At 38.0% G+C, this 24,755-nt stretch overlaps 1 protein-coding gene across 1 annotated transcript; it reads right to left on the bottom strand.

The window, feature by feature from the left end:
• Positions 1 to 6,134: 6,134 nt before the first annotated feature.
• UFM1 (ubiquitin fold modifier 1) lies at positions 6,135 to 18,727 on the bottom strand. The gene is made up of 6 exons (XM_056126289.1): positions 18,651 to 18,727; positions 18,515 to 18,571; positions 15,511 to 15,568; positions 14,487 to 14,526; positions 13,021 to 13,053; positions 6,135 to 8,702 (listed from the first exon to the last, which is right to left on the bottom strand). Coding segments are annotated over exons 1-6 (258 nt in total). The 5' UTR covers positions 18,653 to 18,727; the 3' UTR covers positions 6,135 to 8,634.
• Between the last annotated feature and the right edge of the window lie 6,028 nt (positions 18,728 to 24,755).

Consider the following 24,755-nt stretch of genomic DNA (forward strand, 5'->3'; position numbering starts at 1 on the left):
GGTGTAAGAATGTGACACACTGAGAAACTAAACGAACTGGAGAAAAAGAGTGGTAACAGATGATTCTGATCCGAGACAAATTCTTAAATGGTCTCATTGATCATCAATAGATTTTTTTATGCAGAAGGATTTTGAGTCATAGAAATAGTGTTCCCACGTCAAAAGCTCATTACTATAAAGTGTGGCAGAATAAATGGAAGACTGCAGGTTTTAACAATAGCATATAAGATGATGAGGGTTTTAATTAGAGGAGATCACTGAGATATATCTTGGAAGTAAAATCAATAAAAATGTGATTAGTTTCCTATGGCATGAAAGAAAATATTTAATGAGTTTCAGATATCTAGCTTTGCCAATTTGGAGGATAATAGACTGGAAGATTGTGCTTTTGAGACTGTTTATTTCAATTTATGGTTTAATTAAATAGTCTGATTTAAGTTAACGCTTTATCCATGCCAGCAATATCAAAGGGTAGTTCCACAATTTGTACATTAGAGGGATTTCTCAGCAACATACCAGTTGAAAGAGTAATTCATAAGGAATTAATCTTGTAATTATGTAACCCAAGATATATAAATTAAAAACACTGTATGATGGGGGGTGATAAATATGCAACCATGGTACTACGCTTTCAAGCTCTACCACTACATAAGCTTTCAGCTTTAACTTAATGTCCTATATCATATGCACTTCCCGTACAAATGCAGTGTGGTTTATGACCATTATACATGTATCTATTACTCTGAAAAATGTATTTAAATTCACATATATGTATATATATGTATATTTAAATTGGTAATGCAAGAGATCTAGTGTAGCACAGAAAATATACTAACTCTCCCAGGATGATATAAAGTTTCAAAATCAGTGAATACAATTTTATATGCCATTACTATAGTTTAATTAAAGAACTATGATTTACAAAGTTATTGATAGCTGAGCTTTACGCATATAATATTTCAACATCAACCCCACCACCATTATCAATTTCCCTCCACCAGTATTCTTATATTTCCTCCCCAATCCCACCCCGGCTCCATTCCGGCCTGTCAACGTGACACGTACATTTCAAAGTTTCAGTTGTGGCAACTTAGATCTTGTATTTCAAGTTTTGTTGAGTGTGTGTTTGTGTGTTCATATCACCAGTATAATTGAAGCCCAAGTGCTTGTAACCCATGAGTTCACATTCACTTCTTTCCCCCTTGATTTTTTTCCTTCTCTGCCCTCTCTAAACACTGGGGTCAAGGGCAATCTAGGCTTTCCTCTTAGGACATTTCCTCATCCAGTGTTCTATTACCACAGATAAGAAACACACCATGATTTAACAGTATTTTTCTTTTTTGGTGATGAAAGAGAATCAAATGATAAGCATATCCACGTTAAGCATGTATACTAACAATGGGTTACACCTCCCTAGCCTTAAAAACATCAAATTCTTTAAACCATTCTTCTATAAAATATAGGTAATTTGGCATAGTTTTGAATAAATTAACATATCCATCAACATATTTGACACAGAGACAAAGATCTGACACATATTTGATCAATAAAAGTTTCTAAAGATGAATTGCATATGCAATTCACAGAGTACATGATTTATTTAGATATTTAACACCTGGTTGTTATGATTTGCAGTAGAATAAATAGCATTGAGAACACTATCATATACCAAAGTTAGCTTCAATTTGCTCTATTAAAGGATATCAATGTTCCTAAGTCACAAATATTTCAAGCCTCTTGGGCAAAAGACAGTACCTGTTTTTAACCTTAATTTAAGAAGAAAAACAGCACTGTTTTCATCTCACCGACTTTTTCTTAAAATATTTTGATAGATCAAACATATCTATGAAATTACGAATGTGAAACACTTAAAATGGTAGTCTCTTTACTATCAGTAAGGCTGTTCAATAATACACATTTCTGCACTTTTCCTAGATTCTAGAACGTACTCTTGGGACTGACCCCCTCATACTGTTTTTTTCATCTACAAAGTAAACAATTTGGTTTTATTTCTTTTTTTTTTTTTTTAATTTTTTTTTCCCCTTTATTTTATTTTATTTTTTTTAAAGTTGTAGATTTACAATTTTTTGTGCTTTGGTTTCAATTATACAATGATCAGATACCCATCCCTCCACCAGTGCCCATTTTCCACCACCATGGATAATATCCCTCCCACCCCCATCCCCCCATCCCCCCGTCTCTGTGGCAGGGCAATCCCCTGTGTTCTCTCTCTCCTTTTGGGTGTTGTGGTCTGCAAAAGAGGCATTGAGTGGCAAACATGTTCAGTCCATAGTCTACTTTCGACATGCATCTCCCCTCCTGGGAGGATCCTCCAAACATCCTTTATTTGGTGCTCCCTTCTCTATCTGAATAGCCCTTTCCTCCAGGATACCCGGCTGGCCTCTAAGTTATGGAGTAATCCTCCTGGTGCTGATCTCAGCTATTCTTGGGTATTAATCTCATACTTTGTTACTTTATATCCCCCAGATGAATGCAATCTTTCTATGTCTATCCCTCTCTTTCTGACTCATTTCGCTTAGCATGATACTTTCCATATTGTACCACTTGTATGTAAAGTTCATGACTTCATCTTTTCTAAGAGCTACATAGTACTCCATTGTGTAGATGTACCAAAGTTTCTTTAACCAGTCATCTGTTCTTGGGCATTCAGGTTTCTTCCAGTTTCTGGCTATTGTAAAGAGGGCTGCAATGAACAAACAAGTGCAGATGTCACTTCGACTATACATTTTTGCCTCTCTGGGATATATTCCCAGGAGTGGTATTGCTGGGTCAAATGGGAGCTCAATTTCTAATTTTTTGAGAATCGTCCATACTGTTTTCCAGAAGGGCTGAACCAGTGGACATTCCCACCAACAGTGAAGGAGTGTCCCTTTCTCGCCACATCCACGCCAGCATCGGTTGCTTTTGTTCTTTTGAATTTGGGCCAGTCTCTGAGGTGTGAGATGGTATCTCATTGTGGTTTTGATCTGCATCTCCCTGATGATTAATGATGTAGAGCATTTTCTCATGTGCTTTTTTGCCATTCGGATTTCTTCTTTGAGAAAGTTTCTGTTCATTTCATTGCCCCATTTTTGGATGGGGTTGGATGTTTTCTTCTTGTGGAGTTTAACCAGTATTTTGTATATCCTGGATATCAACCCCTTGTCAGATGTGTATTCGGTGAATATCCTTTCCCATTCTGTAGACTGTCTTTGTATTTTGGTCACTGTTTCTTTGGAGGTGCAGAAGCTTCTTAGTTTAAGATAGTCCCATTTATCTATCTCTGTTTTCACTTGCTCGGCCAGTGGCGTGGCATCTTTGAAGATACCATTAGCTTCAATGTCATGGAGGGTTTTGCCAACTTTGTCTTCAATGTACCTTATGCTTTCTGGTCTGATGTTGAGGTCTTTAATCCATTTTGATCTTACTTTTGTACATGGTGTTAGGCAGAGTTCTGAGCCTATTTTTTTGCATGTAGCCGTCCAGTGATGCCAACACAATTTATTAAAGAGGCTTTCCTTACTCCACTTCACATTACTTGCACCTTTATCAAAGATTAGATGAGCATATGATTGAGGAGAAATGTCAGTGTATTCAACCCTGTTCCATTGGTCTGCAGTTCTGCCTTTGTTCCAGTACCATGCTGTTTTAATTATTACTGCTTTGTAGTACAGTTTGAAGTTCGGGAGGTTGATTCCTCCCATTTTCTTTTTCCCAAGAATTGCTTTAGCTATTCGTGGGGGCTTATTGTTCCATATAAATTTCAAGAGTGTTTGCTCCATTTCTTTGAAGAATGTCATGGGTATCCTTATAGGGATTGCATTGAATTTATACAATGCTTTCGGTAGTATTGCCATTTTGACAATGTTAAGTCTCCCGACCCATGAGCAGGGGATATCTTTCCATTTCCTCATGTCCTCTTTTATTTCCTGAAGTAGCGTTTTGTAGTTTTCTTTGTACAGGTCCTTTACTTCCTTAGTTAAGCTGATTCCTAGGTACTTGATTTTCTGGGGCACAATTGTGAATGGGATTGTTTTTTTCATGTTGCTTTCTTCTCTCTCACTGTTTGCGTATAGGAAAGCCATGGACTTTTGGGTATTGATTTTATAACCTGCAACTTTACTATACGAGTCTATTGTTTCTAAGAGTTTTTTGGTGGAAGTTATTGGGTTCTCTAAGTAGAGTATCATATCATCTGCGAATAGTGAGAGCTTGATTTCTTCCTTTCCTACCTGAATGCCCTTAATATCTTTTTCCTGCCTAATCGCTATTGCAAGTACTTCCAGTACTATATTGAACAGCAGTGGAGAGAGTGGGCATCCCTGTCTCGTCCCTGATCTTAGAGGGAAGGCTCTCAGTTTTTCCCCATTGAGGATGATGCTTGCTGTAGGCTTGTGGTAGATGGCTTTAATTATGTTGAGGAAGGTCCCCTCTATACCCATTTTGGCTAGGGTTTTCATCATAAAGGGGTGCTGGATCTTATCAAATGCTTTCTCTGCATCTATTGATATGATCATATGCTTTTTATCTTTTCTTTTGTTGATATGGTGGATTATGTTGATTGATTTCCGAATGTTGAACCATCCTTGCATCCCTGGGATGAATCCTACTTGGTCATGGTGTATGATCTTTTTGATGAGTAGTTGGATTCTATTTGCTAGTAGTTTGTTGAGGATCTTTGCATCTGTGTTCATCAGGGATATCGGCCTGTAATTCTCTTTCTTTGTGGTATCTCTGTCTGCTTTTGGTATCAGTGTGATATTTGCTTCGTAGAAACTGTTTGGAAGTGTTTTTGATATTTCAATTTCGTGGAAAAGCTTAAAGAGTATTGGGAGTAAGTCCTCTTTAAAGATTTGGAAGAATTCACTAGTGAATCCATCCGGGCCAGGACTTTTGTGCTTGGGGAGACTTTTTATTACCATTTCAATTTCCTTGATGGTGATAGGTCTGTTCAGGTATTCCAGGTCTTCTTGGTTCAGCCTTGGGAGTCTGTAGGAGTCTAGGAATTTATCCATTTCCTCGAGGTTTTGATGTTCCGTGGCATAAAGCTTCTCAAAGTACTCCCTGAGGATCCTCTGAATTTCTGTGGTTTCTGTTGTAATGACCCCCTTTTCATTTCTGATTCGGTTTATTAGGGTTTTCTCTCTCCCTTTCTTTGTGAGTTTTGCTAGAGGTTTATCGATCTTGTTAATTTTCTCAAAGAACCAGCTCTTGGTTTCATTGATCTTTCGGATTGTTTTTTGGGTTTCCATCTCATTAATCTCTGCTCTGAGTTTTATTATTTCCTTTCTCCTGTTCGGGTTGTGCTCCTTTTTTTGGTCCTTCTCCAAGCTCTTAAGCTGTGAGGTTAGGTTACTTATGTGTGCTCGCTCCTCCTTCCTGAGGAATGCTTGTAGAGCTATAAACTTTCCTCTTAACACAGCCTTTGCTGTGTCCCATAAGTTTTGGTAACTCGTGTTCTCATTTTCATTCGTTTCTAGGAATCTTTTGATTTCCTCTTTGATTTCCTGTCTAATCCACTCGTTGTTCAATAGTGCACTGTTTAATTTCCAGGTGTTTGATTTAGTTTTCTGTTTTTGTGTGTGATTTACTTCTAATTTCAGCGCATTATGGTCTGAGAAGATTGTTGATACAATCTCTACCTTCTTAATTTTATGGAGGCATGTTTTGTGGCTCAGCATGTGGTCTATCTTGGAGAATGTTCCATGTACGCTTGAGAAGAATGTGTATTCAGCTTTTTGTGGATGAAGTGTCCTGTATATATCTACTAAGTCCCTTTCTTCCATTGTTTCCCTCAAATGAAGTATGTCCTTGCTAAGCTTGAGTCTGGTTGATCTATCAAGAGGTGACAAAGCAGTGTTGAAGTCTCCCACTAGTATTGTGTTGCTATTGATGTCTTTTTCCAAATCTATGAGTAGTTGTTTTAAGTACTTTGCTGGTCTCTCATTAGGTGCATATACATTTATTATTGTAAGTTCTTCCTGTTGTACAGATCCTCTGATCAATAAGTAATGGCCTTCACTGTCTCTTATGACCTTCCTCACTCTGAAATCAATGTGGTCTGATATAAGGATGGCTACCCAACAATTTGGTTTTATTCTCAAATACAGCTACAAATTGGAATGCTTTTTGTAAACAGAGATGACATATACTGTTATAGACTTAATGAGACATACTGTAAGGGTGGTTTCTACAAATGTGTTTTTATTTCCCTAAGTTATACTGATAGTTACCCAGGTTCAGAAAATATTAATCTGTCCAATTGATACAACCTTTATATTTTTGTAATATGAACTGGCATTTGAAAATATATTACCTCATTTCTATGGTCACCCACAATCATTCATCATCTTTGCATTCCCCTTTTCATTTTTGTACTACATTTGTTGAACATTGACTCGAGTGTGCAAATAACGCCAATAAAAAAAAGGAAACATAACATTATTGCATAAGAAAATGTATTTTCATAAGATGTTAACTATCTGCTCAGTCACACATTTCAATACTTCAAAACATTCTGCACAAAGAATGTACAGATTACATTTAAAAACAAAACATCTGGGTTAAGAACTGTTTTTGAGAAATACAAAACATTTTTCAAACACTAAAAAAAAATTATACAAACTACATGATATAGGACAAGATGAACTTTTTTGAAATGAAACAGAGCTTATGAGAGTGCCTAAATAAGAATTTCAGGGAATAAGTATTTATAAATTTTGGATGAAACTTAATATTGTTAAGGACCAGGAATTTGAACATAAAATTGTGCACAAAAATATAATTTCCTCTATACATCAATAGTGTATTTTCCTATCTCAACCATTATTTTTCCTTTTCAATTCAGAATCCAGCTGTTTCCTGTCAAACTTAAGTACATCCAGTTCATTTCTTTTTCTTTTTTTTTTGGCTTTTTGCATCATACCCTGCGATGCTCATGGGTTACTCCTAGCTCTGCACTCAGGAATGATTTCTGGCGGTGCTTGGAGGACCATATGGCATGTTGGGGATCGAACTCGGGTTAACTGTATTTAAGGCAAATGCCCTACCCACTGTACTACCATTCCAGCCCCCTGATTAATTTGTTAAACATAACTACCAATGTCACCTTCAGATATTGACTCTATTTATTTTCCCTCTTTCACCCATGTCCTGCCAATTTTTATCAATACCTAGGACTTTTGATAGGGAAGCTATCGCAGCACACTTGGGTACATACTATTACAAAAGATACTTTATTCACAAATAATCCATAATAGGTATTAGATACTAGATATTGAAAAGTTCTTATTCTTTAGATCTAGAAAGATCAAGACCAACATAGGTCTGCCTAGAGTCATGAAGCAAGGTGTGCACTGGTTCTGAATCACTGTGACATCTATGTTTAAAATACCTAGAACTTTGGTTTTCACCAATAATCTTCTGCTCTGTATATCTACGTTAAATACTGTATTCCCAAAAACCCTCTCCAATTTTATGTGCGGTATTGGCCTTTACTTTTACTGTGACATTCTGCTGTAACTTAGTTCTTAACTTTTCCATTTCTTTCTTGTTCTCCATCAACCCAGTCCTGTATTTCTAATACAATATTTTAATCACTCCTTTTTAAAAATTTTGTCTTGGGATCACACCCAGTAGTGCTCAGGGGTTACAATTGGCTCCGTGTTCAGGTGAGCATATGGGATGAGATGGATTAAACGCAGGTCAGCAGCATGCAAAGCAAGTGCCCTACCCACTGCACTATCACTTCGGTTCTATAACTACTCTTTAATAGTAACTGTTGAGTCTTCATTAATCAGTTAATTAGCATTTCCTTAAGCTTTATTGTGAAATTCAGCCCCTTCCCCGCCAACACCAGTCTTTATCTGAACACTATTTAGAAATAATATCCTCAAAAAGACAATTTTTCTTTGAGAATTCCTCTTTTCCAGATTGAGATTAAAGAAGACTGACCAGGGGACTCATAATTCAGCAAAGGATACTTCTGCTTTACTTTCAATTCTCACCATAACAATTACTGCAGTTCATAGTTAGCATCATTTTCTGTGGTTATCGATTTTACAATGCTAGCTCAAAAATGTAGTTGCTGACTTTTTATACTGAATCAAAAATTAGATGAATGCCTGAAATTTGAAGCCTAATGATAAAAAAAAAACTTTAAATGGTCAAGTACCCTTTATATCTAATAATATTTTAATTAGAAAATGTACATAATTAAGAATTCAACTTCTTGTTAGTCAACAAACAATACATCAAACTGCCATGTAGGATACATAATTCTTTATATTTTCTAACAAACATTCCAGTCCCTTTACTTTTTAAAATGTTCTCCAAAATAATTATCAGAAGCATTCTACAATTATAAAACACAGCGGATAATTCATTTATCCCAAATGAACTACCTGTGTATGTTGTGAGGTAGCAAAGAAAGACTGATCTTCTATGGCAATGGTACCCTCAAGTCAAAAGAACTCATTCTCTCTTCATGTGAAGAGAGCGAGCCAGAAGGGAGAGTCACCTTTCACCATTTCATCAACTATTGGTGTTTCCACAGTATTCAAATGTCTGGTTTTGATTTTAGAACAATATCCGTATTTATTCTGAAAGGCAATTGCATATTCCAAGTAGCATATATTAACAACTTCCAACACGATCTCTGGGAATGATTCTCAGCTCTGAACCATGCTTTAGGAAAACATTTCCTATGACAAACAAAACATAATGTTAGGTACTTAAAAACCAAGCAATTTTTAACATTTTGATCTTAACTGCTATCCTATGAATTATTCTATATAATAACAAAGTACTATAACGTTAGTATGAAAAAGCACCAACATCATCCAGAGTCTGGACTTCATGTTTTTTGCAGGCTTACTTCTATTCCTGTCATATCTTATCTTTACAACCTAATAAAACTCTTAACATTTTAATTTTAATATAAATAGAAATGCTTATACCCAGCAAATGACAATGTAAATTAATCTAATCAACACAAGTTTTTAATGTACACTGAAATATCCAAGGATAGAAAAAAAAAAAACTAAATTACTTTCAAATTACAAGTTTAGAAAAATCCACCTAATTTGGCTCAATTTACAGAGATTTTCTTCATATCTCAATTACAATTTAACTTTGAAGGGTAAGAGAACTGGCAACATGTTTAGGAATTCTTATTAATATAAATGACAACTTCCTAGTGTGAAAATCAAAACCAAACATGGTCCTGAATCTGCCAGGAGTGATCTCTGAGTGCAGAACCAGGACAATCCCTGAGCAATGTTGGGTGTGGCCCTCAATTCCCTCCCAGAACACTGATTTCAGTAAAAAATGCAACTTAAGGGGCTGGAGCGATAGCACAGCGGGTAGGGTGTTTGCCTTGCACGCAACCAACATGGCCAATACAGGTTCGATTCCCGGCATCCCATATGGTCCCCCGAGCACCGCCAGGAGCAATTCCTGAGTGCATGAGCCAGGAGTAACCCCTGAAAATCGCCAGGTGTGACCCAAAAAGCAAAAAATAAAAATAAAAATAAATCACGGTGTTAATACAAATTAACTTTAAAAAAAATGCAACTTAAAATGTTTTTTTACCCAAGGCCTATGAGGATAGGATAATTTTATTATGATACAGAAGAATGTTAGAATATAATGACTAAAAGAGAGAACTGTTTTAGATTGAGGTGACATTATGTTAAAGTTCTCTTTCAAAACATTGTAATTAGATTATAAATTTTAAAGGGTATATTTAAAAATTATAAAACTACATGTCAGAAAGTTTAAAACCAGTTTTACCCTGCTTGTTTGTTAAGATGTCGATATGTAGCAATGGAGTAAACTCCTTGAAACTGAAATGGCTATTTATTTAAAATAATAACAACATACAATGAGAAAAATGAGAAAAATATAGCAACATTATCTTAATTGCAAACAAGTACATGACAAAAAGAAAGTGCTATAGATCAATGCCTGATGGACATAGACTTCAAACTTCCAATAAAATACCAGGAATATCTGACAACATACCAAAAGGATCTACACCACAAGCAAGTGATGTTTATTCTACGTGCATAATTATGGCTATCCTATGCAAATTAATCAATTAAATACCCTGTACCAATGGCTAAGGGGGAAAAAGTGACATGATAGTATAGAGATGCTGATAAAGATTTAGCACCCATTTATAATAAAAGTTCTCAACACAATAGGGGTAGAAGAAAAGTACCCTAGCATTTAAAAATTCATAAACTTTAAACCCATACCCACTATACAAAATGATGAAAATCTGATTTTTCATTAAACTCATGCTACTTAACAATAAACCAAATTACCCAATTAAAAAAAAGAACATAAATTTGAATAGATACTCTTCCAAAATACTCTGGCAAACTCCCCGTGGTATACCCAATATGCCAAATACCAGTAACAATGATGGGTCTCATTCTCCTAACCCTGAAAAAGCCTTGAATATGGCACTTTAAAAAAAAAAAAATCTCAGGGCTAGGACGAAGAAGACGTTACTGGCACCTGCTCGAGGCAATCGACGAACAACAGGGTGGTCGTGATCGTGATGATCGTGACTCTTCCAAAATACATGTAAATGGCCAGTAGTCATATTTAAAAATGCTCATTATTTGGGCTCGAAAGACAGCATAGGGGTTAAGCTGCTAGCCTTGCACATGACTATGTAAATTAATCAATTAAATTACATTACACTTTACCAATAACTAAAGGGGAAAAAAATGACGTGAGAATATCACTTGACTCTGGCACCACACACAGTCTCCCGAGCACAAGGAGTGACTCCCAAGCCACCAGGAGTTGTCCCCCACAAAAAAACTTTTTTAAAAAGTGCTCATTATGTACCAGTATCAGAGAAATGCAAATGAAGACCTCAATGAGACACTACCTCACATTCACAAGAATCATTTGTTTCAAGAGCAGCAATTAACAACATGTGTTGGAAGTACACAGAAACAGAACCTTAGGGGGGATGCAAACCGGGGATGTAAACCTTTAGTAATACTTTATAGGGCTTCCTCAAGAAGGTGAAAATAGATCAATAACATGATTCCGACAATCCCACTTTGGGCTATCAATTCAAAGTATACCAATAGCATTAACAAAACAATCCTATCCATGCCCATGTTAACCAGCAGTGTTAGTTATTTACAATGGTTAAAATAAGCAAGCAACTGAAAGCTTGTGGACTATGACTGGAAAAAGATGAGGTACATTTATACAATGACGTACTAGTCAGCTACAAAAAAAAAGGGGGTGGGTGGGTATGGGGTGGGGTGGCTATTTGCAATGAAGTGAACTCAAGGAAATTATGCAAAGAGATGACAATAAAAGACGAATTTGGATAATTGCCATATGAGTATTGAGACTGGCTATAAAACTGATGAACACACGAAAATGAACAAGAACAACCAGCGCTGCTGGCACGGATGTAGGGAGGAACGGATTCACTGCTGGCAGTAATGCCAGCTGGAAAGAGTTCCCTTTTCTCCACACTTCCAAAACAAGTTGGTAGCTGCTGTTTTTGAAATAAATGGTTCTTATAAACGTGAGGTGGTTTCTCATTGAGGTCTTAATTTGCATTTCCAGCCCTTTTGGAAAACAATATGGTGATTTCTCAAAAAAACTAAAAATTGAGCTTCCATATGACCTAGCAATACTACATCTGGAAAAATACCCTGGGATCCCCAATACCTCTATGTTCACTGCAGTACTATTCACAAAAACCAGAATCTGGGGACAACCTGAGTGCCTGGGAACAGACGACTGGATAAAGAAAATTATGGTACATTTACACAATGGAATACCATGCAGCCACCAGGGGGGAAAAAATGTCATGAAATTTACGTAAAAATGGATGGACCTGGAGAGTTTCATGCTGAATGAAATGAGTCAGAAGGAGAGGGACAGAGAATGATTGCACTCAATTGCGGGGAAAAAAAAACACACACACACAACAGTATGAGAGTAATATCCAAGGACAGTAGAAACAAGGGCCGAGAGTACTGGTTCACTTTGGGAGCTTGCCAAAAGTGGTGTGGGAGGAGGGCAGTTAGGATCAAAAAGAGATCCCTTTGATGATAGTTGAAAATTATCACTCTGTACAAGAATTGAGAGCTGTGAATAGGTAAAGGGATACGCATGATAACCTGTCAATACTTGTACTGCAAACCATAATGCCCATCAGGAAAGAAGGAGAGGAGAGAAGAGGAGAGACGAAGATACGGAGAGACAGAGAGAGAGAGAGAGAAAGAAAAAGGGAGGAGGGAGAAAGGGAGCGAGGGATACAGAAGAAAACTGCCTGCTCTAGAGGCAGGGTGGGGTGGGAAATGGGGTGGAGGCTGGAGGGAAACTGGGGACATTGGTGGTGGGAAACATACACTGGTGAAGAGAGGGGGACTGGAGCATCCTATGACTGAAACCTGATCATGAACAACTTTGTAACTGTATCTCACGATGACTCAATAAAAACAAATTTAAAAAAAATAACAATAAAAAAAATCAACGAATAAACCAAATAAAAAAGGCAAACCAATTGACATAGAGATAATAATAAAGCTAAGGTTCCCCTGAAGAAAAGGCATGGAGAGAAAACACAGGAAAAAGCAATGCAAAAAATAAAGAACAGATTTTTGAAACTGCTCTTATCTTAATACAGGTTAAGCAAACTTGTGAGCACTTTTCACATGCTACCTCCCCATTATTTTATGCGTGGGCTCAAATGATGATTCTCATAGGAAACAATTTTAATTTCAGTATTTTGTTTTATGTAATATCTTCGATGCATATGTCATAATTTAGCTTTCTGGAAACCAAAAGTATACATCACTAATATACATATTAAAACAAATTATTACGTAGACACAATGGTAGACTATGTAATGCCTGAAAAACAGCTATTATCCCAGTCAAATCTTACCATATCTAATTAGAATAAATATTCAGAATCACTTGACATAAGATGTTCCCATGCACATCTTTATATGAGTTTCAGATACTCACCAGCAGTTTGTGCAGGATTTATTCCTATTCCATCTGGAAAATAAGTTGAATTGACTAAGTTATTTGTTAAGATAAAATGCTTGACAATAACATAAGCTTTGCATATAATGCTACTGTGCTTGTGGATGTGACCCAAATGAAATCCTAGAACCTGAACGACAATCTTTCAGGTATCTTTTGAATGGTCACGACTGCCCAATGACACACATTACAGAGTATCTGTCAATACAATGATCTTAATACATTCTAAGGAAGCATTTTTTTTTTCTTTTTGGGTCATACCCAGCGATGCACAGGGGTTACTCCTGGTTCATGCACTCAGAGATTACTCCTGGCCGTGCTCGGGGGACCATATGGGATGCTGGGAATCAAACCCGGGTTGGGCCGTGTGCAAGGCAAACGTCCTACCCGCTGTGCTATCGCTCCACCCCAAAGGAAGCAATTTTTTATTCTATTATGCTAGAGTAAAAAGTAAATCACAAAGTACTTTCGGTGCTCTAATACATAAAAACCTAAGGCCAGGAGACCATACCTAATAATTTCCTAATTAATTCACGGACATATGGTGAAGTTTATGAAGTATTTTCCAAACAACAGCTCATTTGTGAATCTAAAGCTATCCAGAAAATAGGCTAGCTTTCTTCTAAACAGAGAAATATTTTAATGTCACAGCATTGCAGAAGGCTTCAGATTGAAATTTATCTTCTCTAAACTAAGAGAGATACGCTTTTCTTATAGTCTTTACTTCTTAATTGAATATTTTTACAGAGTGAGTTCCATCAAACTTCATTATTAGTAAGTTTCTAAGAAATTTCATTAGTAAAAATCCTCATTTTATAAGCCTTTAAGAAACAGTTTTCAATTTGGAAAACACAAGCAGTAACAGGTATATTCTTGCTTGGCTTACTATATTCTAATAGCACTCACTGAAACAAATTATTTCAAATGATTATTTTAATGTGACAAATGTTAAAAACATGAGATACTACTAAGAGTACATACCCAAAACTATACCCCAAACACAGAAAAAAAGCCAATTATCGACAGTAACCTTAACTAAACGCTTAAAAATTATCATTATTGTTGATATAATTATACGCTTTATAGACTTAAGTGCATTTTAATTACCTTGATATTTATTGAGTAATTTCTTTTGGGAAGGGCATCCCAAGCAACATGCACGGGCCCAGAGACTAGCAATTTGGGGCTGACTGGCCTGATAGTTCCGTGTCAGAGATCAAGGATGTAGTGCTGACTGGCCCTTCCTACCATAGTGGTGCTCAAAAGATCATTAGGGCCACACAGAGCAGCGCTAAAGAGGCCATCAGGGTTATACCCATCATACTAGAATCAAACCAGGGTCCCAAGCATTCAATTATTGCACAATAATCCCTGGACTATTATTCTAGGCCCTAACTGATTTCTTCAGCTCCTAGGTAAAATAGGCAAAAAATACAAATTCTTACCATTGGTTATTATTGCACTTGTTGCTGCTGGAACTTTAAACTAAAGGAGAGAAAGAGAACTAAAAATTAGACACATACATATCTATAAACTATATATGGAATCATAAGGTAAAGGTAAAGGCCCTCCTGTTGATCGTCGATTTGCTCGAGCAGGCCCAGTAACGTCTCCATTGGAGACTTTGTTGTTACTGTGTTTGGCATATCAAATACGTCACGGGTAGCTTGCCAGGCTCTCCAAGAGGGGCGGAGGAATCGAACCCGGCTCAGCCGGGCTGGCTGCGCGCAAGGCAAACGCTCTGCTGTGCTATCACTCCAAACCTTCTTTGTAGTAGAAATACATTTTTAAGAAAATCAAAAACATTACTTTAAATCAGTATCTTTTCAATTTCAGTAAAAACTCTAATTCAATAAAAATTACTATAATTCGTAACCCTCTCGGAGAGCCTGGCAAGCTACCGAGAGTATCCCACCCGCACGGGAAAGCCTGGCAGGCTCCCCATGACGTATTCAATATGCCAAACATAGTAACAACAAGTCTCAAAATGGAGATGTTGCTGGGCCCACTCAAGCAAACTGATGAACAACGGGAGGACAATGACAGTGACAGGAATTCGTAAAGATTATACTAAATAAATATACTAATTGATTACAGTTTTTCCCTAAGTGGGTGATAAGCACTTCCCACCGCCAGCCCCGTCCCCCTCAAACTTTGCCAAGATGGATGGGGAAGGCCTTCCTACTATTTCCACTTAAAGAAGCCAGATTTCAGGGCAGGGCTGAAGCGAAGTTTTTGTTTGTCTGTTTGAAAAGTGGCTGGTGTACAAAATAAATGTTGGAACCAATGCATTAAATCATTCTTGTAATTGTCTGTTAGTCTTAACTCACACACACTCAACTTACATCAGTAGTTCAGTATTAACTTTCTGGCAGTGGAGTGAAGGACACAAATGCAGGTAAAACATAAAAATTCGGGGGATATTTTACAAAACGGCACTCAACAAGTTATGACCATTTTTATACTTACTTCTTCTGCTGCAAACTTTAAGACTGCTGTGAAAGGTGTGCTTTCAGGAACACTGAGCCTAGATATAGAATTGAAAAAAATTTTTTTTAAAAAAATTGATTTATGTTGTTTTTTCTTTTAATGGTATAGAGCAGACCTGGCCCAAGATGTCTTTTGGGTTTGAAGCTTATCTATTTGTACTAAATGTTATAATGACTATAAAATGAAATAAAGCATTTAGTAGTGTATCTGAGATGGTGCCCACAGCCTTACTGAAAAATTAATACCTATATAGGTGTACATTTTGTGGTCAACACAGAAGTGCTGGGGGAGGAGGAGGAAGATAGAAATATCTGATGCTGGTGATCAAACTCAGGACCCCAGAAATGTACCACTTGAGCTATTTCCCTTATCCATACCTATTTTTTTTTATACTATGATACAAACAGGCCTACAATACAGGTTGCTGCTCGTTTCCAGAGATGGATTTCTTTCATCTGATAAAGTGTTGTTGTAATTTCCACACTAAAACACAACCTGGTAAGCATTAAAAATCATAAAATCTTTTCATCAATTTTCTGTGTACTTTTAATAACTCAGTACTAAGACAGATCAAGCTGATGATAATGAATGTTAACCAGTGTCATACATGAGAGGATACTCATTTGACACCAATGTCTGAAAAAGGAGGGCCAAAAAAACAGTGCAAGAGTTAAGGTGCTGGCATTACACACAGCTGATTGCAATTTTATCCCCATGTATGACTCTCTGAACCTGGGCTAGAAGGGATCCCTGAGCAAGAGCCAGGAGTAACTTTCTGATCACTGGTATCCCACAGAGTCCCCCACCAAACTAAGAAGGAAAAAAAAGGATATGATATACTTTGAAATAATATTTTTGGACCATGACATGTGATTGTATCAGTACATTTGTGCAATGACAAGAATAAGATAAACGGTCCATTTATGTGATTTCTCCAGTTTAAAAACTAACACCTTTTCTTTTTCTTAAATGGTTGGAAAAAGTTTTTAACAAGTCATTTTACATAAAAACACCACTGATATAAACTAACAAGTGTAATTATAATGACAGAAACAAACTTTCTATGGAAAACGAATGATGAAATAAACTCCTGGACAATTAAACTCCACTGAGGAGAAATTTTGATTAAATGACATTGTCTGATTACCAGGAATTTTGCTCCATGGCTTAGACGCCAGCCACATATGCTAGGGGAAAAAGAAGCTCGGATAGAGAAGGGAACACCAAATAAAGGGTGTTGGGAGGATCCTCCCAGGATGGGAGAAGCATGCTGAAAGTAGACTATAGACCGAACATGATTGCCACTCAATGCCTCTTTGCAAACCACAACACCCAATAAGAGAGAGAGAACAAAAGGGAATGCCCTGCTACAGAGACAGGGTGGGATAGGGAGTATGAGGGGTGGGAGGGATACTGGGATCCGTGGTGGTGGGAAATGGGCACTGGTGGAGGGATGGGTATTTGATCATTGTATAATTGATCAAAATTTGTAAGTCTACAACTTACAAGCACAAAAATTTGTAACTCTACAACTGTACCTCATGGTGTCTCACTAATAAAAATTTAAAAAAAAATGACATTGTCTGTCAAGAAGTGTTCATCAAAATATCACATTTCAAGCACAGAAAGACCACATGTAAAGAGAAGGGCATTAGAGTCCCTGGTAGAGGGAGGGAGATATATGGTAATGGGTACGGGTATGGAACTCAAATTATGTGCTGCATGAGAAACCATCACTGACAGTATTGTAAATCACAGAATCTCAACCACCACCCAACCACTAACAAGAAAAATTAAAAAGACGTTATTTTTTAAAATTTTGTTTTTTTACCTAACAGAGATCCAGAGCCGAAGTACTGATATGAGTTCTGAGAAGTACTGAAAATAGTTCAGAGGAGTCCCATTTTCCATTGTAAAAGTAGTCAGAAATGAGTTTACTGAGATAGCAGATTTTAAAGGACATGGAAGACAGGGGACACAGAATTGAGGGTATTTTCAAGACCGTGATAGACCTGAACCCTATACTTCTATACTAGATAAGAAAAAAAGTAAGGCATTGGAAGTAGGGGAGAGAAATTAGTGACAGATTAAAAAGCAGTGTAATCATGAATCTAAAAAAAAAAGTCATAGGACAAATATTAGAGTAAATCAATAGAAACAAAAGAACACGATCATCCATAAGAGTAATTAAAAACGGCATTAGAGGTAAAGCAATTATTGGAAACTCTTAAGATTCTAGTCTATACCCACAAATACCTATGACTGGTGTACCAGAACTGATCTGGACATCAACAGTTCAAGAGCGTAAAACACTAGAGTCACATGGGACACTGACAGCTAAGGTAGACTGCTGGCAGCTGTTACAATTCAGCTGGGTAGGTCACAATACTCAGTATCTTATGTGCAAAATCCTAACGTCCTGTTCGACGCTACATTTCATACAACTTCCAGCAGGAACTGCCTTCAGGACGCTTCACTAGAAACACTGGGAGGTCCGGATGAGCCAGGGAAGTGTAAGATTTAAGAGTTATTACACTGTATCGCCAGGCTTGGGTCACTCACACACTGGAAGTCAACAAGAGCCTAAGCCTAAATCAACGTCCGAGTGATTGCAGAATGTGGAATGAGCTGTCTAAAACTTGAATGCGTCCTAACAGCTGGTAAAGGGAGCGTAAGGCATTTCGAGTCCTGAGCAGGCTCGGTGGGCTCAGGGATCGCCCCCCACCGCCACCCCCCACCGCCACCACCTTAGTTTTTGAGACCTGCACCCTCCCCCACCCATTGAGTTGCGGTCGTAGCACAGCTAGGTGCGGGGCGCACGCGCCCGTGTACCCTCCAGCCAGGGCCCACGGGATCTCTCCTCTCAAGGCTGTTTGGAGCGGGGATCAGAGACAGGAAGGGGGGGGCACGGGACGCTGGGACCCATCCAAGCCGGCCCGGGGCTGCCCGATGCCCAGAGGCCCACCCTGCAGGAGCTACTCACACTTTATAAGGTAGCCGCGGGTCCGACGTCAGCGTGATCTTAAAGGAAACCTTAGACCTGAGAAAGAAAGCGGGAGAAAGAGTTATGGCCAGGCCGTGGGGTCGGGGTTAGGGTGGTCGTCAAACAAATAACTTACATGGTGGAACCGGTCAGTCCAGACGCCCTGAGCTAACACGGCCTGGTAGCCCCACTTCCTCTGCGGACCGCCCCGCCCCACTTAGGTCCACGTCTCCCAGGGCAAGCAAGGGCCCCACGGTGGTGCTGTCCAAAGCATTGCCGGTAAAACCGGCCTCGGATGCACAAGCCACACGCAACCATTAAATCACAATTTATATTCTATTTGCACTAGTATCTCTGAGGAAAGAGGTAGGGGTCGTACGGAGTGAGGATTTCTTTAAATATAGTTCTATGCGGTCGTATTTTTAATCAGGCTATCTCGGCGCGAGGCATGGTCCGTGCGGCTTTAGGTCCCAGCTGGCAAGTTGGGGCGGAAGTAAGGGCGAGGCGTGGCGAAGCCCAGGGATGTGGGCGGGGCTGAGGGCGGACGCTCTCTGGGGTTGCTAAGGCAACCTGCGCACAGGAAATTTGATTGCTGTACAGAACGAACTGGAATCTTATCCCCGCTTTAGAGTCAAAATTCTTTCTGCCTTTCCAGAAATAAGTTCTGTTGGATTTTAAAAATATTTCTTCTCCACTCCCTTTATTCTAATATTTAATTCTGACAGATTAGAGAATTAGTGAGAGGGCTGGAACAGTAGTGCAGCCAGTAGGGCCTTCGCTTTGCAACAGACCAATAGGGGTTCGGGTCCCTGGCATCCCATATAGTTCTCTGAGCACCATCAGAAGTAATTCCCGAGTGCAAAGCCAGGAATAAGCCCTAAGACCTGAGCATCACCAGGTGTGGCACAACAAGAAAAAAAGAGAGAATTAGTTAATTGGTGAGGGACACTTGGGGATTTTGGGAGTTATTTAAACAGCAGCAACAACAACAACAAAACCCTCATGAACCTAGATCTCCATAACTTGTACTGTCTAATAGGATTGAACCATGAAATTAGATTGCTCATTGCCAGCCTGATTTATTCGTTTGACACCAAACTTGGAATCATTTTTGGGTTCCAGGCACTGAATTAGCTAAATGCTGTAGACAAATAGATTCAGCCCTCTATAGCATCCAGCGGAAGTTCTTGTATATTGAGAGAGGACCCAAATTTTATTACATAGCTTAGCATCTGTGTCAGGGTAATGAACACATCTCTCACAATATCTAAAATGCCCTCTTCAAGACATCCTGCCAGAAATAAGAAAATAGGAAACATGCATTAAAATATTAATTAAAACATCTAGTTCACCTTTAGAAAATATGTTAGATGATAGAAAAGAGATATCTTAGAGAGTAATCAGAAAGAACTGTAGTAGGAATGCTGAACACTGGCTTCTTCAATCCCTTTCTTTTTGTGGAGATATCAACCAAAGAGAGTTGCCCACTGGGTGAAAATAAAGTTGTGGTTTTCTCCAGAAAGTATTTATCTTCTCCAGTTTACAAAATGTTGCTCTTGTCATATAGAAAGAAAAATATTCTTAGATTTGAAAATTAACAGACAACTATAGGATTAGTTGGTATGACTAAGATTTTTTGACAGTAATGAAGCAAAAATTATTATGTATACATAGTTTCAGCTACTTAACTACAAAGATATTAGAGTATTCTTCTGTAATTTTCATTTCTAATATTTTTTAAAAACTACGTTTTCATTTTGATAGTTACTGTTTTGTCTCGTGTGTAAATACATCTGGAAAAATGCTAAAAAGAAAATGGTGTTTTGATCAGAGAGTTTTTATTGGATGTACAAAGAGTAGAGAAATAGGTCCAGTCCAGACAGTGCTACTCAGTGCTCACATTTTTTTTGCTTCTTCGGTATTTATGTTTAATAATACCCATATGGCATGACAAGGGAAAAATAGTGTGTCCTTAAAAGATCCTAGCAATGCTCGTGGGGGGAGGGGGGATCAGTGCGGGTCACACTTCAAGATGATTAGGAATCACTCCTGCCTCTGCACTCAGGAATTATTCCTGGAGGTGCTCAGGGAACCATAATGGATGCCCCGGGAAACTGAACCTAGGTGGGCAGCATGCAAGGCAAGGGTTCGACCAGCTGAACTTTGCTCCAGCCAATGTCCCGTTGTTTAGCATTCTCTCTCACTTTAATCTTCAAGTTCTCTTTCCATATCTGTCACCTTAAAATCATAGCATAATTCTTTAAACAGAGTTGTTGGATTATCTTTTTGGTGCAAGAACAAAGGGGGCTGAGAGATAGTACACTTGCCATGCTGCTGATCCAGTTCAGCACCACATGGCATGGGCCTCTGTTCATGGTTGGATGAGCCCTGAAAGCTTCCTAAGCTCTGCTGAGGGCGCTGAAGGAGTCTGCCCTGCAGGGCCAGAGACGACATCCTTATATAGTCTCACGCTGAAGGGCCAGTCAGCTGAGCTCTCAAAGGAAAACTGTTCTAGGTAAATCAATTTATACTCAATATTAAGGTTTGTTTATTTAACATTGCTAAGGCAATCAACGAAATATGGTAAATATGATACAAGAAGATCATATTTAATTAAAAATTAAACTGAATTACTTTTGTAAACAAAACGCACTCAAAGATACTTGGCAAATGTAACATTTTAATGCAACAAATAGCATAAATAGCTTAATGTGACTGGAAAGTAACATGTAGAAATGTAACACATAGAGGCAGAAATGACTGTAGAAGTTGCACAGTGTTACTATACTCATTAAAAGCTGGCAAAACATACTAATCATGCTATTTGAAAATGCATACAAATTTCTTATTTTTAGAAATGAATTATATTGCAGATAAATTTGCATATAAAGACTTAAAAATTTTGCTTACACATTCATAAAATTTCTTATATTATTTCTTCACTCACTTCCAAGTAAAATACAAATTAGATTTTAACGTAAAGTAATTAGCTTCTTCAAGACTTTTTATTCCTAATTTGACTGAATTTGTGATTATGAAAAAATTCGCCTGGGACTGAGTATGTAACTTAGTGTTAGAGTGTGTGCATTGCATATGTGAAGCTTTGTGTTTGATCATCTGAACTATGACTAATAATACAATATAACCAATAGTTAAAATCATCCAGTAGTTAAATTATATAATCCTGTAAATTTTACACTGGAATAAATCTTATGGTCTACTCCAAACACTTTATATTATAGGAAACAAGGGTAGCCTGACTCAGTAATAACAATAAGAAATCTGCATAATTATTTGATTTTTTTGTTTTGTTTTTGAGACATCCTATGCTGTGCTCAGAATCGACTTGTAATGCTGTACTCGGGGATCATTTCTACTGGTGCTCAGGGGACTGTATGTGGTGATGGGAATTGAACTATATAGTCAGCTTCAAGTCAAGGACCTTAATACCTGTACTGTCTCCTTGGCTCTCATAATAATTTAATTTTGTCATTCTCCTCATTATTTTTCCTCTTTCTGCAATCCTTGCAGGGACATTGATAAAATTGAGGCATTAATGAAAATTAAAAAACTTCAGAATTTATGAAAATAATAAAGGTTCCCTCCCTTGGGAGGGAGCGGGTTGAGCTTTCCTCCCCGCCCCTACCAGGGCTCCGGCAGCCGAAGACCTCCAGGACCAGCCACCACCATGCTGAGACCACTCTCCGCACACATGAAGGTACTGGCAGAGGGACAAAGCCACGCGGGTTCCGGGACCGAGATTTCCAAGCCTACTTGTATTGGGGCCGAGCATCCTCCACACAGATCCTCCAAATTCCAGCAGGCGGGGGTCACACCCACCAACTGGCCCCCTGGCGCCGTGTAATCCCATCAATGGCCAAGACTCAGAGACTATAAAAACCAGCTCCCAGAACATCTTATTATGACATCTTATTATCTCATTCCTACTTTGGACAAACTTGCAGGCTATCAAATGTAGCCTGCCCACACGGCAGAGTCTGGCAAACTCCCCGTGGTGTACCCAATATGCCAAATACCAGTAACAATGATGGGTCTCATTCTCCTAAAGAGCCTTGACTATAATCTCAGGGCTAGGATGAAGGAGACGTTACTGGGGCCTACTGGAGGCAATCGATGAATAACAGGATGGTCGTGATTCGTGATTTGTGAATAAAGGTTCAGAATTTATGAAAATGTATATTGTGGAGTTGCAGATTACCCTTCAGTGCTAGAGTGTTAGACCTAAGGTTTGATTCCTGGTACCTTACTGGCTCCCATATTCTAGGAATGAGTATGATGAGTGGCCTTATTGCCTTCAAGGAGTATAGTTAGGCACTTATTGCCAGGAATGGCTGTTAGTCACCAACACAGATAGGGGGAGGGCCTTACAATAGTAAAACACACACACACACACACACACACACACACACACACACACCTATCTATACCAGGTATAAGTAAGTAAGTAAAGTAAAGGCCCTCCCGTTGATCGTCGATTTGCTCGAGCGGGCCCAGTAACGTCTCCATTGGAGACTTTGTTGTTACTGTGTCTGGCATATCAAATACTCTCGGTAGCTTGCCAGGCTCTCCGAGAGGGGCGGAGGAATCGAACTCGGGTCGGCCATGTTGGCCGCTTGTAAGGCGAACGCCCTACCCGCTGTGCTATCGCTCCAGTCCATGCCAGGTATAATATTCATTATTTAGTGTATTATTAAGTAGACTTAAAACTGTGATTTACCTCGACTGTTGTATTTCAGTGAAAAGAAGCCTTATGCACAGTTGTTTTTTATGGTAGACAGAAATACATGGGAAAAACTAAATGCTATTTGATTCTAAAGTGAGGCCTGTATGTTTAAGAGAGTATTTATATTCTCATGGATAACAAAATGTAAAATGTAAGTGAGATTAGAATTTAGTATGGCCAGGCTAAGGCCTTATAAAAGATTATAACTCTAAATATACTTTACATCAATAACAAACTATCTGAAAATAAAACCAGCAGTCTCACTTATAATAGCATCAAAGTAAAAAAAACCCTTATAAATAAATTTAACCAAGTCGATAAGAACTCTGTAAATAAATAATATAAAACAATGAAAGAATTTGAAAAAGTTAAAATAAATGGAAAGATATCTGTTCTTATATTAGAAAACTTGACATTGTTAAAATTCTCATATTACCTGAAGTGAGCTATAGAGTAAACAAATTCCTGTCAATATTCTCATGTTGTTTTCTCATAAATAGATGAAAGTCAAATTTGTATGAGAAAAACAAGTTTCCAATAACTAATGCATATTTTTTAAAAGAAAAGCTAAACATATAGCACTTTCTGATAAAAAAATTAATTTATAAATCCTGTAATCAAAACAGAATGGTCTAAGTATCAATGCAGTCATAAAAACTAATGGAATAGAATAGAATCCTGAATTTTTTGGCAAGTGTGCCAAGTACACACAGTGGGGAAAAAGATGGCATCACAATAAATGGATCTGGGAAAACTGGATAACCACTCTGGAAAAAATGGCTCATTTTAAAATTTTCACAAAATTAACTCACTCCTCTGCTGATGATTAGAGTAACATATGTGGTAGTAGGGATTAAAGCAGGGTTGGTCACATACAAGGCAATTCCTTCCTCTCCAGCCCACATTATTAGTGTTTTAAGACATCTTTTCAAAGGGCATTACTGCTTGTTCAATTTGCTCATACTGATGGGAACTGAGATTAAAGATTCTTATCAAATTAATAAGTCATAGTGCCTGAGAGATAATACAACACCTTGAGCTTATCATGCATGCCTTCTACCCAGGTTCTATCCTCTGTACCACAATATGTTCTCCTATGTACTGCTAGAGTGATTCGTGGGCACAGAGCCAGGAGTAAGTCCCGAGAACTGTGAGGTTCTGTGACCAAACCCCTCCCCACCAATGACAAAAGAATAAATCATAGAAATTAAAAAAGCACAAATATCATTAAATGTTCCCTTACCATTCTTTCATGTAATAGATTTCTTCTGAATTAGAGACCTTGCATTAGACATCTTGTTATTGATTCTACTGGGAGTATATACTTAGAGATGAAGGATTGTTCTTTGATATTAGCCTTCCTTGCAGTTCATGTTAGTGGTTTGTAAAATGGAAGTGGAAAATTGAGAATGAATGAGCCCAGGGACTTTGGGGTTTAATGTGTATAGTGTAGATAAGTGAGTGTAACATTCGCTGCAGATACAAATGGTTCAGCAC

Source organism: Sorex fumeus, unplaced genomic scaffold (genome assembly GCF_029834395.1).
Source record: "Sorex fumeus unplaced genomic scaffold, SorFum_2.1 ptg000061l, whole genome shotgun sequence".
NCBI lineage: Eukaryota > Metazoa > Chordata > Mammalia > Eulipotyphla > Soricidae > Sorex > Sorex fumeus.

What these genes read in the sequence shown, in the direction of transcription:
- UFM1 (XM_056126289.1), bottom strand. An exon ending in AAGTGCAATAATAACCAATG is followed by an intron (nt 13,054 to 14,486) that starts GTAAGAATTTGT and finishes CTTATTTTCCAG; the next exon opens with ATGGAATAGGAATAAATCCT. An exon ending in AAATCCTGCACAAACTGCTG is followed by an intron (nt 8,703 to 13,020) that starts GTGAGTATCTGA and finishes TGTTTGTCATAG; the next exon opens with GAAATGTTTTCCTAAAGCAT.